The sequence below is a fragment of the Canis lupus genome, chromosome 17, assembly GCF_048164855.1.
Source record: "Canis lupus baileyi chromosome 17, mCanLup2.hap1, whole genome shotgun sequence".
Taxonomy (NCBI): Eukaryota; Metazoa; Chordata; class Mammalia; order Carnivora; family Canidae; genus Canis; species Canis lupus.
The window spans coordinates 52,746,847-52,760,240 of NC_132854.1; the positions used below are offsets into that span (position 1 = coordinate 52,746,847).

The 13,394-nt window shown below is 41.5% G+C and overlaps 1 protein-coding gene across 9 annotated transcripts in view; it reads left to right on the forward strand.

The window, feature by feature from the left end:
• The first annotated feature begins 306 nt into the window (after window positions 1-306).
• The window catches only part of DGKH (diacylglycerol kinase eta), a 178,879-nt gene continuing 165,791 nt past the window's right edge, over window positions 307-13,394 (forward strand). For all 9 annotated transcript variants that reach the window (XM_072782927.1, XM_072782932.1, XM_072782930.1 and 6 more), the window contains exon 1: window positions 307-510. In XM_072782927.1, the coding sequence (XP_072639028.1) occupies window positions 319-510 (192 nt within the window). In that variant the 5' untranslated portion in view covers window positions 307-318. The remainder of the gene's footprint in view (window positions 511-13,394) is intronic.

The following is a 13,394-nucleotide window of genomic DNA, read 5'->3' on the forward strand; positions in this document are numbered from 1 at the left end:
CGCCCCCTCCACCCGCGCCGCTCGTGTTCTGGGTGCGGAGCCCGCGGACAGCCCGAGGCTGCGCGCGCAGGGGTCCCGAGCGCCCGGGGCGCCCCCCTGCGCCCGCCGCCGGGGCCCGAGCCGCGCCGAGGGGCTGAGCGGCCGCAGCCGGGAGCGCGTCTGGCGCCCCCGCGACCCCTCCCCGGGGCGGCCGGCGGCGCGGAACATGGCGGCGGCGTCCGGGCGCGGGGCTCCGGGCCCGGCTCCGACCGAGCGCGCCCCCTGACCGCCGCCGCCGCCCCCCCGGGCGGTGCTGTGTCCCCGCAGGAGCCGGAGCGGATGGCCGGGGCCGGCGGCCAGCACCACCCTCCGGGCGCCGCGGGAGGAGCGGCCGCCGGGGCGGGCGCCGCGGTCACCCCCGCCGCTGCGTCGGCGGGGCCCGCAGACGACTCGTCCGACAGCGAAGCGGAGCAGGAGGGACCCCAGAAACTGATCCGCAAAGTGTCCACCTCCGGGCAGATCCGGACCAAGGTGAGGCGGGCCGACCCGGGAGCGTGCGGGGCGGGGGCGAGGGGCCCGGGCGCCCGGGGCGCGCGGGGAGCGCCGGCGCTCCCGGGGGCGGGGCCTGGCCTGGTTAGGGGCGGGGCCTCGGGGCCGGGGGCGGGGCCTGGCTGGGGGCGGGGCCGCGGGAGCCGGGGGCGAGGCCTGGTTGGGGGCGGGGCCTGTCCAGGGGGCGGGGCCGCCGTGCGGCTGCAAGGGATCCCCGGGCCCCGCGCGGGAGGCCGCCGGGGTGGGCTGCGGGGCAGTGGGGAGGCTCGGCGGGAGCGTGGGAAAATGCCGGAGCGCTCTTGAGAGGCCCCACTCCGGGAACTCAGAAGCTCTGTGTTACGTCCTCGGCCTCCCTGCGTGCCCCGGTTGGGCGGAGGACGTGCCTTGCGCGGAGAGCCCAGTGCAGGCCGCCCCGCCGCAGGGGCGAGAAGCCCTCCACCCTCCTGCCCTTCCCGCGGGCCGCACCTGCCTCCTCCCCAGGTCCCCTCTGAGAGGGTGGGTGGTGGGTGGGGGTGGGAGAAGCGACCGCAGGCAGCTCCCTAGCCTCCCGCTGCCATTTGGAAAGGCCGGGCGCTGTGCCTGGGTCAGTGATGCTCCCAGTGATGCTCCCCCCCCCCCCCCCCACTTCGCGTGACCCATCAGCAAGCCAGGCTTCTGAGTCGTGGGTTCCCGCCCAGTGCAGGGTTCAGACCCTACCAGCCAAGGTTGTCCTAGTGAAGATTAACTTCTCGGGGTTACATGGCCATGAGCGTGCTGTGTTACTCTTGTGTATGGAGCAGGAGCTTTTGACCCCCGAGGGCTCAAAGTTGAGCGTTTTTAATTAGACCTTGAGCATATACATAGCAAGCAGATGCTTAACCACTGGAGGATTCCTCATATTTCAAGATTTTCATCGTACTTTAAGAATCATCGTAAAAAAAAAAAAAAAAAAGAATCATCGTACTTTAGAAGTCGGTTATCCCTGGGGGCCCTTCCTGAGGTATGTGAAGAGAACCAGTGAAGTCACTGGATTTCTGTGCTCTCTTTAAAAATAAATTTGCAAAAGTTAATTCTGTGGTTGTTTTTAATGAGAATTTGTTTTTTTTTAAGGTCGGTGGACTCCTATAGGAGAGTAGAGCTTTTATTTTATGCTTATGAAATCATGCTTTTATTGGCCTACCTCCTTATTTTCTAAAGTAAATACACGTAAGCACACACAGTGTTAGCAAGATGCGCTTAGAGTCATCTAAGAGTCAAAGATTGTTTCGGTTATTTTTTTTTAACTGCACATCTTGTGACTCATTTTAATAGTGATATTTCTTCATCTAATAGAATCTGTGATAACTTAAGGATATGAGGTTTAATGTATTAAGGCTAAATAAGATAGGGACTTTCTGTGCCTTTAACATTTGATATCTTAATTTTTAAAAAGTTAACAAAACTGTGTTACTAATAGCAAGTTTAAAAGATGGCATATTTTATAGATACATATGAAATGGCTAAAATTCCATGGAAACTTACATCAAAATTAGTAAATTTATACTGCTTGAGAGAAAATTTAGAGATGACTTTAATTTGAGTTTAAGTTAAACAATAAATCTGGTCGGGGGGGAGGTACAATTAAAATTTGTAGATCTCCTGAATTCATGGTGATAGCTAAGCTTAAATTCTTTAAATTTTATTTTATCTATGGTTTGGGGTAAAACATGTTTTTGCGACTAAGAATACATTTAAAAAGCACATTTATTATTGGTTTTCCATTTAACTTTGTAATAAAAATATTTAGTGCATTTTCCCCTATGAATAGAATTAGTGATCATTAAATGAAATATTTGTATATTTCCCGAGATGTATTGAACTTTAGAAGTTCTGCATTTTATGCTAGCTCATACAAATGTGTAAGTTCATCAGTATTTTCATGTAGAACACCTGAGATCCAGGCCTAGAACTCCTGAGACCAGTGGGCCTCAACCTCTCTGCCTGCCCCTCCCCACCTCAATCCAGACTGTTCATATATGTTCATGATTCTCAGGGAAGAGAGCTAGTGCAGTAATGAGATTCATAAAATAAGAACTGCTATATTTATTTATTTATTTATTTATTTATTTATTTATTTATTTATTTATTTATTTATTTTTAAGAACTGCTAAATTTAATACTGGTTCCCAGCCTTCAATTATGATCCAGGTAATAGTTGAGCAAAAAGATCTTTTAGAAAGACTGTACTTGCTTGATCATCTCCACAGATATGCAAGATGGGAGAGGCCAGGACTAGCCCAAGGCCTAGTGGTTTTTTAGACAGAAAGCAGTTCTGGGGCACCTGGGTGGCTGGTCCATTAAGCCTCTGGCTCTTGATTTCAGCTCAGGTTGTGATCTCAGGGTTGTGAGATTGAGCCCTTGCATTATCCAGCACCTAGTCTGCTTGTCCCTCTCCCTCTGCTCTTCCCCTTCACCTCACCTCAAATAAATGAATGAATGAATGAATGAATGAATGAATAAATAAATAAATAAATAAAATCTTAAAAAAGAAAGAAAGCAGTTCTTGCTTGTACATACTGTAGCTATACCAAGGGACCATTAGATCTGACAGGGTTATGGTTGCTAGTGCCATCTTTGGTCTTGGTTGACTAGCAGCCTGGGGTGTTATGTGTGCTATATGTATACGTACGCACACACATATACACATGTATTCACGGGTATGCATTTGTATACTGTGTCGTATCTTTAGAAAGCATTTATATGTATATATACAGAAGGCCTACTGCAGAGTGAGTTGTGCATAGAAATAAAATATATGGGGCACACAGGAGGCTCAGTTGGTTGACAGTAGACTCTTAGTTTTGGCTGAGGTCATAATCATGTCAGGCTCTGCACACAGCATGGAGTCTGCTTGAGATCCTCTCTCTCTCCCTCTCCTGCTACTCCTCCCCCTGGCCCCCCTCCCCCTGCTTCCACACTCTCTCTCAAATTAGATAAATGAATCTTAAGAAATAAAAAATATTTCTTAAATGAATACCTTTTATTCATTATACATTATATACTTATATAGAATGCTTCATGTATATGGATATTATTATTAAAGCATACTACTTATTTTAGTTTCCTTGAAGAGCCTTATGATCATAAAGTTGTTTGGTTAGTTTAGGTTTGGGTTAAAAAAAGGCCACTCAAGTAATTACCTTATTAAAAATGTTTTTTGTAAATACTGATTAATGTTTTAAATAATTGAATGATCTTAAATTAATTGTGGCATTTGGAAAATATCCAGGTTTTTCTTAATTGAAATAAGTAATGCATGCATATAATATGATATTCAATAGTGTGAGAGGATATTCTGTGACAGGAGAGTATCCAGTGGAAAGTAATCTCCCTCTCACTCCAGACCTTCTAGTCTCCATCCCAGAGGCAATTGTTGACATTTTTCTTGGTACACTTCCAGAAAATGTCTATGAACATACATATGTTTCTTTAAAAAAGTACAAATGAGAACATTCTGTACACATGCTGTGTCTTGTTTGGAGCTCTAAAATGATCATTTCCCTAATGGCATGTGCACGTCTACCCCGTTCTTTTTAATGGTGGGAAAGTATTATGTTATGTTAGGTTGAACTAAATGAATTTGCTAGATCAGTAGGTCAAAAATGGCCAAGAGTAGGATGGTGGTTGCCAGGGGCTGGGAGGTGGGGGGAAATGGGGAGGTGTTGGTGAAAGGGTACAAACTTACAGTTATAGGATGAGTAAGTTCTGGGGATCTAAGGTGCAGCATAATGACTATAGTTAATACTGTATTGTATCCTTGAAATTTGCTGAGAATAGATCTTAAGAATGCTTAAGATTGCATTCTTGCATTTTTAAGATCTATTCTCTTTTATTTATTTATTTGAGAGAGAGAGAGAGAGCAGGGGAAGGGGCCAAGGGAGAGAGAGAGAGAGAATCTCAAGCAGACTTCCCTCTGAGCACAGAGTCCAACAGGAGGCTGGATCCTACAACCCTGAGATCGTGACCTGAGCTGAAATCAACAGTCAGACAGACACTCAACTGACTGAGCCAACTATGTGCTGTAGATTTTAAGCATTCTTAATACACACATTTAACTATGTGAGGTGCTGGATATGTTAATTACCTAATTGTTTCACAATATGTATGTCTATCAAATTATAGCATTATATACTTTAAGTATATATATATTTAGTTTGTCAATTATGTCTCAATAAAGTTGGAAAAAAATGGTCAAATGTGGGAAATTTCATATGGTTCAACCTAACATGATGTATCATTATTTAAATACCTGGCTCTCAATGGAAGGGAAAATGGATTATTTTAGGACAACACTAATCTCAGTTTTTTGCAGTGGATATGATGACTTTTAAAGTCATATTTTTTAAAAAGATTTTATTCATTTATTTGACAGAGAGAGAGAGAGAGAGAGAGAGAGAGAAGGAAGCAGGCTCCCCACTAAGCAGGGACCCTGATGTGGGGTCGATCCCGGGACCCTGAGATCATGACCTGAGCTGAAGGCGGACGCTTAACTGACTAACCCATCCAGGTGCCCCTAAAGTCATCTTTTAAAACAGACTTTTAAAAAATAAGACTGGCAGGTTTTTAAAATTAGTGTGACTTAATAATAAAATTCTCACGTACATTTTAGCACCCTCCTCCCATCCCCATTTTGTATACTCTTTGTTCTCTTTTGCATTTTTTCCCCCTTTTTCTTTGTCCTTTCAGTGTATTATTTTTCTCTCTGTTTTTCACTTTTTTTCCTTTCTCTATATCAGCTAAGTAGAATTGCAGGTAGTCTCATCTAGCTATCCACAGTGGATAATTTTGCATCTGCCTCTGTTTCCCCAAGGGAAAAAAAATCCCTTACTTACAAAAGTGGAAATGTTGCTGATGTGGGAAAGCCGATGGGAGCTGTGATTCATCCTACCTCTTCCTCTCTACTTACTCTTGGCTCTTATTCCTAATTCTTAGTTCTGTCTTAAGGAGGAGGTTGATTTTACATTCACATTTACTGTTGCAGAGAATTTCACAGCTATTTATTGAGAATGAGGCATTCTGAAACAGCACTGATATAAACTCAGACCAACTTGGTTTTGAGCATAAATGTCAAAGCTTTGTTTTTTGTTGTTGTTGTTGTTGTTGTTGTTGGCCAGTGAAGACTGTGGCCCATGAATATAGGGAATGTCTGGAGGAATATTGCTCAGATTTGTAGACTAAGATTGTTCAACCATCATAAGCCACATGGTATCAACAAATGAGCCATCTCAGTGACTTTTTCTTTCTTTTTTTTTTTTTTTAAAGATTTTATTTATTTATTCATGATAGTCACACAGAGAGAGACAGAGAGGCAGAGACACAGGCAGAGGGAGAAGCAGGCTCCATGCACCGGGAGCCCAACGTGGGATTCGATCCCGGGTCTCCAGGATCGTGCCCCGGGCCAAAGGCAGGCGCCAAACCGCTGCGCCACCCAGGGATCCCTCAGTGACTTTTTCTGACAATGACTTATCTCAGCCAAGGTCTTGAAGCTTCATGTGTCAAAAATATCTCCTAATTAGGTTTCTTGTGCTCTCATTGATCTGGCATTTCTATGTCTTCTTACAGTTAATTTGGAATATTTATGGGTCTTATTTTTTTTATGGGTCTTTAAATTTAGGTAAAACATACCTAACCACTGGAAAGATATTCAGAACTTTATAACGTTATATCTGGATTAAGACGTCTCTAAGCACATTAACAAAATAGTCACCACAGTCTTTAATTAGTACCTTGGCCATACTTTCACCTGAAAGATGTGTAAATAAATTCTTGTACCTTCACAGTGAGACACTATTTGAAAATACTGATTTGCATTTTTCACTGTGCATTTAAAACATTATCTTTCACCATAACTGTAGTTGGAGTAGCCTAGGGAAGACGTGCTCAGCATTTTTCAATTTGTAGGTGGCAGCCCATTGGAAACAGAGAATAGATTAGAAAATTTTATTTTAAAATTTAAAGATTATTTAAAACTTTTACCTACAGTTCTGAGTGGAATCAGGAGCTTTTTAAAAATTTTTCTATATTTATTCATCAGAGCCACTCAGAGAGAGGCAGACACACAGGCAGAGGGAGAAGCAGGCTTCCTCCAGGAAGCCCGATGCGGGACTCCATCCCAGGACCCCAGGATCATGACCTCAGCTGAAGACAGAGGCTCAACCACTGAGCCACTCAGGCATCCCTGAGTGAAATCAGGAACTTTAGCATTTTGCTAGATGTTGAGAAGGAAGATATTTTGAATAATAAGAGTAATTAACTTTCATCTAGGGCAGAACTTGGGGACCTTTCTCTGTAGAGGTCTAGGTAATAAAGTTTTAAACTTTGTGAGCCATAGAGTCTGGGTCAAAATCACTCTACTCTACTGTCATAGTGTAAAAGCAGCCACGGACAATACTTAAATAAGTGGGGTGATGAAACTTTAAAGACACTGAAATGCGAATTTCATAGAATTTTCAGGTATTAAGAAATAGTCTTCATCTTCTTTTTTAGAAAAAGCCATATAAGTATGTAAAAACCTTCTTAGCTGATGAGCTATTCAAAATCAGGTGGCCGGGACGAAATGGCCCATAGACTTGGCTGGTGGGCCATACTCTTTCCCGACCCCTGTTCTAGGTGATGGAAAATGGTACAGTTAGGTTTGCAGAGCACTCCAGAGTTAAGGTGCTGCTCGATGCGATCAGCATTTAAGGGGACCAAATAAAGCTAGATTTCAATCCATTTAAAAAATCTCATCTTTGTAGAACATTTTATTTTTAGCTTGGTTTGCGTCTTTGCTTCCATTTTAATGTGAACTAAATATAGACTGGAAACTCTGAGTCTTGGTACAGTAATATATGGCATAACAGCTTTCTTTCCATTTTGATTACAAATTAAACATGATATTCCATTATTGAAGATAAGAGACATAATAAATAATTTACCAAACCTTTACATATAACTTAAGATGCCTTATTTGAAAGTATCTAAATTTAGAAAGCTTTCGCTTAGTTTAAGGTTGCATGTTTGCTGTTGTGGTGGGAGTGACAAAAGGTTATATGACACGACCATTGTCAGCCACTCCTTTCTGTTTCCAGGGCACAGCATTTCACTCATATTGGATTCGTTAGGCTTTACTTATTCAGGAAATGTGTTTATAAGCAAAGGTTTTAATTAAAGAGAGTTTGTTTTAGATCTAAGAATAGACCTTCGAAAAAGGCCCTCACGTGTTAGTGCACTATTTTCCCTTGGCAAATTCGTGTGGTTTTGCTGGCTATAGAGTATATTCCTCTGAAAATTGTCGGTCACTTGAAGCACGTTTGTATTTTTGATTTTGTTAAGTGGCTTAAAATGGTCAATAACCATTATTGATAATAGCCTTAATATAGGATTCAGTGCACATTGATTCTACTGCAAGTAGTCGTTTATTTTTCCCAATTGAACATATATGGCAATAATTCCCTCCCCCTTGCTCTTTGTTATGAGAGTATTTGGAAGACTATTAGGCTCTTGTTTTCTACCAAAGAAATATGATTCACTTTATCATGTGTGGAGCTGGAATTTCTAACCTTCTCACTGTGCCATTTAAGTACCACGACTTTTTCAAACCACCAGCATGTGATGGACTATAATAAACCTTTTTGTATAGGCTTGGGGCATCTATGTCAGGAACTTTCAAATACCTTTCTACTTAGCATTTTATTGCTTACAGAGTGGTTTTATTCACGGAATAAAACGAATAAACATGCTCTTGGTTAACGGTTGTGTGAAATTACCTAAATTTTACAAATGAGAAAACTGAGACTCAGTTTAATATCTGCTGAGTAAATGGGAGGCTAGAACTCAAAAGCAAGACTTCTAATTACCGTACATTATTCCCTGGCACAGTGGACCCAGTGGTAGGTTCCAAATTCCTTTATTTTAGGAGTTCCATAAGCTTCTTGGGTTTTGAAGCCTTACCCCTCCACAGGGTGCAGGCACAGATGGTTGCAGGCAGTCCCCACTTCTCTTACCCCCTTGCCCTACCCCCCTACATCTCTGCTCTTCCTCCCCCTTCCTCCTCCTTCCTGCCTTGCCCTTTATCAATTTTAGTCTGTAAGTATATCTCTAACCTATGTTATAGATTTTACAACGTCTTTTTGCATTTGAATCCTGTGTTTTAGTGACAAGTTTGAGTCTGTGTTTGCAGAGCAAATTTCTGAATAAAAATTTCAGCTGATAGTTCTACTCATTTTAATTACTGTTAGCTAAATCACGGAATCACTTCGAGAACATCTTTAGAAGGACTAATTTAGAAGACATGCTTTTAGGTAGCTAACTCTTCAAATAGGTTTTCAAAGAAAACTGTTACTTTCACTTCCATAAGGTAAGGTGCTATTTTTAAAAGGTCATGATACAGCGTTAAAAAGAATTATATAAGGTAATTTTCCATGTGGCCCATTAAAATATAGTTGAAGAAAAAATATGAGTAAAATTTATTTTTAACTTGCTAAGGAATGAAAAGGACATTTAGGGGGCCATTTTCTCTATCTACCTATTTTATTTAGGTGAGAAAGGATGCTAGGGCATATACCTGAGCAGACATACTATTTTGAGCTGGATTATTTGTACGAACTCATAAAGCATTTTAAGAATTACAACGGGGGTGCCTGGGAGACTCAGTTAAGTGTCCAACTCTTGATTTCAGCTCAGATCATAATCTCAGGATCATGAGATGGAGCCCCACTTTGGGCTCAATGCTGAGTGTGGAATCTGCTTAAGCTTCTTCCCCCCTCCCCTTGCTCTCTCTCTTTCTCAAAAAAAATTGTAACTTTAAAATAATGTAATGTTACATATCATTAGTATGTAACAAATGCAAATTTTCATTAAGTATGCTAACATATAAACATATATAATGTGTGTTGTATATGTTATATGAACATAATATATAATTATAACATAATGTAGAACATATCTCTGTAGTTTGTCAAGCAGAATAGTAAAATGAGCACCCAAGAATCCAGTGTAAGAACTAGAACGCTTCTAGTACTATGCATCTACCTGTGTGCTTCTCTTTTTCATTCCTTTGTTGCTTCTCAATTCATTCAAAAAGATATTTATGGTGTTCCAAGCACCCTCATAGGTGCCAGGGATTGAACAATAAACCAAATAGACAAAACCTCTGCTTTCATGGAGTACACATTTTAATGCAGGGAGCAGTTACGAACTCATAAATATGTAAAATGTGTAGCATGTTAGAAGGTGAGAGGTGCTATAGAGAAAAAGCAAACATCTTGAAGGAATGTTCCATGGATCTCTGAAGGAAAAGCAATGTGCGAAGACCAAGAGATAAAAGCTGTGATAAGGAGGGGACCAGTGGGACTGAAGTTGGGGGTGGTGGGAGTCAGGGGGAAGCAGGTAGGAAGTTGGGAGTAGGTTAACAATGTCAATAGTAAGGTAATACTATAAAAGAAGGGTTCTTAGCCTGGGGTTCATGCATTCCATAGCGGGGGGATAGGCTTCGGAGGGCTCCCCCAATTTTATATCTGTGCATACTCCTCAAAAGACTAAAAACCATTGATTTGTAGAGGGGAATTGCAGGATAGACAATAAATGGTAGATGAAAAAAATACACATGTACTATAACCAGCTGTTGTCATGGTCATTTGGAGAAATGCTAAAATTGGGGGTGGGTTCAATGAAATGAATCTTACTCAGGAACATAGAATAACAGGGTTCCTTTCAGGAGTTAGTCGTGTTGGGTTTGCATCTCATGTCTTTAGGGTACCATTGGGTGACTTTAATCATGTTACTTAATGTGACAGAGAGTGATGTGCTCATCAATTTCTGTTTCCCCTGTTCTTCCTGGATCACCGTTGGGCTTCATTTCCCCCTTGCAGATAGGTGAAGTTATGAATTCAGGCCAGGGGAATATGGATGGGAGTGATGTTTACCATTTGGCATCTAAAGCCTTTTATGGGACTTTCTGTTTTGTCTCTTCTCTAACCTGCCAGCTAGATGTACATTATCTAGTGGGAGGAGCTCGGATCCCTGAATGACTTCATGGAGCTTCTGCCCCTAAACCTCATCGGTCACATTGGATTGTGACACAAGAAGGAACTAGACCTTTATTGTGTTAACCTCTGAGATTTGGGCATTGTTTGCTATATCAGTTAGCATACTCTGACGAATACACTTCATTTCTGTGAACTCCAGCTTTCTCATTTGCAAAATGGACTTAGTGATTTCTGCCTTATAGGGTGGGTAAGTAATGAAGGATAAAGAAATATACCATATGCTTCTGTGTCCTTGATTTTTATAATTATTTTTAAAAGTTGGTATAAAATCTGGGTAACTCAATTATTCATGATGCATGTATCTCCTAAATAACTTAATCAGTAGCGTGTATAGATTATAGTTCTTTGTTGACTTTTCTAAAAAGACTTGATAAAACTCTTATGGTTTTATAGACCATTATTTTGTCATTAAAAATAAAATTTCTGGGACACCTGGGTGGCTCAGCCGTTGAGCATCTGCCTTCAACTCAGGGCGTGATCCTGGAGACCCGGGATCAAGCCCCACGTCAGGCTCCCTGCATGGAGCCTGCGTCTCCCTCTGCCTGTGTCTCTGCCTCTCTCTCTCTCTCTGTGTCTCTCATGAATAAATAAATTTTAAAAAATCTTTAAAAAAAAATTTCTTTGCTACCATGAAGGGCCCTTTGGACATGTGAAAACTCATACTGCAAGAGCAATGAAGATAGGTTTACTTGACTTGATGATTTTAGCTAGGGTCAGCCTTGTTCCTAGGTTAATGTATGTTACAAGTGCCTTAAGAAAAAATACTTTACTAGGAAACGGGTGACCACTTAGAGATGGTGGTGAGAATCATTGACCAGGTAGGCTTTTAAGTGCTTTTGTGGCCAAATCTACTTTATCCTGGAATGATTTTCCTTACATCTGTCAAAATACAGATGTCTGCCTCCTCAAGTCCTATTTACTCCCCAGTCCATGCAATATGGATTTTACCCCAACTGCTTCATGAAAATGTCTTTTGCAAAGGTCACTATGATCTAATTGCTAAAATCCGGTGGTCTCTTTTGTTTTCACTCATTTGTATTTTGTGCCAATTTTGACGCTGTTGACCTTTTTCTTACGTCTTTCCCTACTGTTTTCAAGGCTTGAATTTCTCTTATCTTTCTTATTAGCTTTTTACTGCCTGTCTGTCTCCAGCCCTGACTCCTTTGGCTAATGCTAAATGTTTTTGTCTCCTAGGATTCTTATTCTAAGTCTGTTTGCCTCTGTCTTAGTTAATGTGATCGATTAGATTAGATTTCCCCTACCAGCTGTACCAGTCTTCCTCTAGCTCATGCTCTTTCCTGAGACCTGGACCTATATTTTCTTTGCCTACACTGCTGACTCTAGTGGGTCCCCTGGCCATCTCAGCCTTGACATCCTCAAACTGAACAGTTGGGTTCACAGTCTCCCCACCCACTGGGCACATTTTGCTTCACTACTTTTATATCATACAGGATTCGACTTGTAGTTAACTTTGACTTTTTATCTTGCTAATAATCTTCATTAACTCATTCGGAGCCTCTTCCGACTGGGCAGGGTGCTAGGTCCTGCAGATGATGCAGTGTACAAAGCAGACACAGTCCCCTTCCTCATGGAGTTCAGGCAGTAGTCTCACAAAATATGCTCCGTTCTATTTTGCTATACATTGTCTCATTTAATCTTCATAGCAAAACTGGTCAGTAGGTAGGTGCAACTATTATATTCATTTTAGAAATGGGGAAACCAATAATTAGATGAGTAACTTGCCCAGGGTTACACAGCTTTACAGTGACCAGTTTGATGCCTGGTTTAAAACTATGAAGATATACTGTCCCTTTGTCGACCACTGTATGTGTCTATTGTGAATTCATCCCTTTCCTTTTATTTCTATTGCTACTTACTCAAACTTCATTTAACCTGCAGAACTTATCATTTCGATGTTTGCGATGGATTTCCTTTCTGGTACACTGCCAGAGTTATCTTTTTATGAGAGGGAAGTATGATCATAACACATTTTGCATGAACTCTTAGACTTTGCCCATTACTGATGGAATAAAGTCTAAATTTCCTAGCATGGCTTAGTGGATCTTTCTCAGTTTGATAGTAAAACTACCTTTTTATTCATTTAGCCAGTATTTACTGAGTATTGTTGTAGGTGCTGGAATAGTAAGTTAACATAAAAAATCCTGTGTACTAGATCTTACATCCTATTGAAGGAGAAGTTAATACACATATATACAAATATGTATCAGATGTTCATAAGCATAATGAAGGAAATAAGATGAGAAAGGGGAAGGGAATGACGGGGCAGTATGTGTGTGTGTGGAAAGTATTTTGGTTGACCAGGTCTGGGAAGGACTCTCTTTGGTGAAGTGATTTTGAACAGAGATCTGAATGGAGTGACGTGAGCCATGCAGATATCTGGTGTTGGAACATACCAGGCAGAGTCAGTACCGTGGTATTCCGGGCGTGTTTTCTGTCACTGTCATCCTGTGGCTGGTCATGCCAGACTCTTGTCCATTCCCAAAGTGAGGCAGGGACCTCCACGTGTTTTCACATGATATTCCATCTACCTGAAATTCTCCTTCCCCCCCCACCCCCCCGTTTCTCTGCCTGCTGTATTTTTAGGTACTATTATTTCCCAACATTTCTGAAAATATTTGAAGTAGTTTATATTCAATATGGTGTATCAAGCTTAGGTAAAATATAGATAGGACTATGAGACCAAGAATGTTAGTAGGTTAGTCTCTAAAATCGGGTGTCTGTGTTCTATCTATCTATCTATCTATCTATCTATCTATCTATCTATCTATCACCATCTATCTATTGTTAAAGATCAGTTGT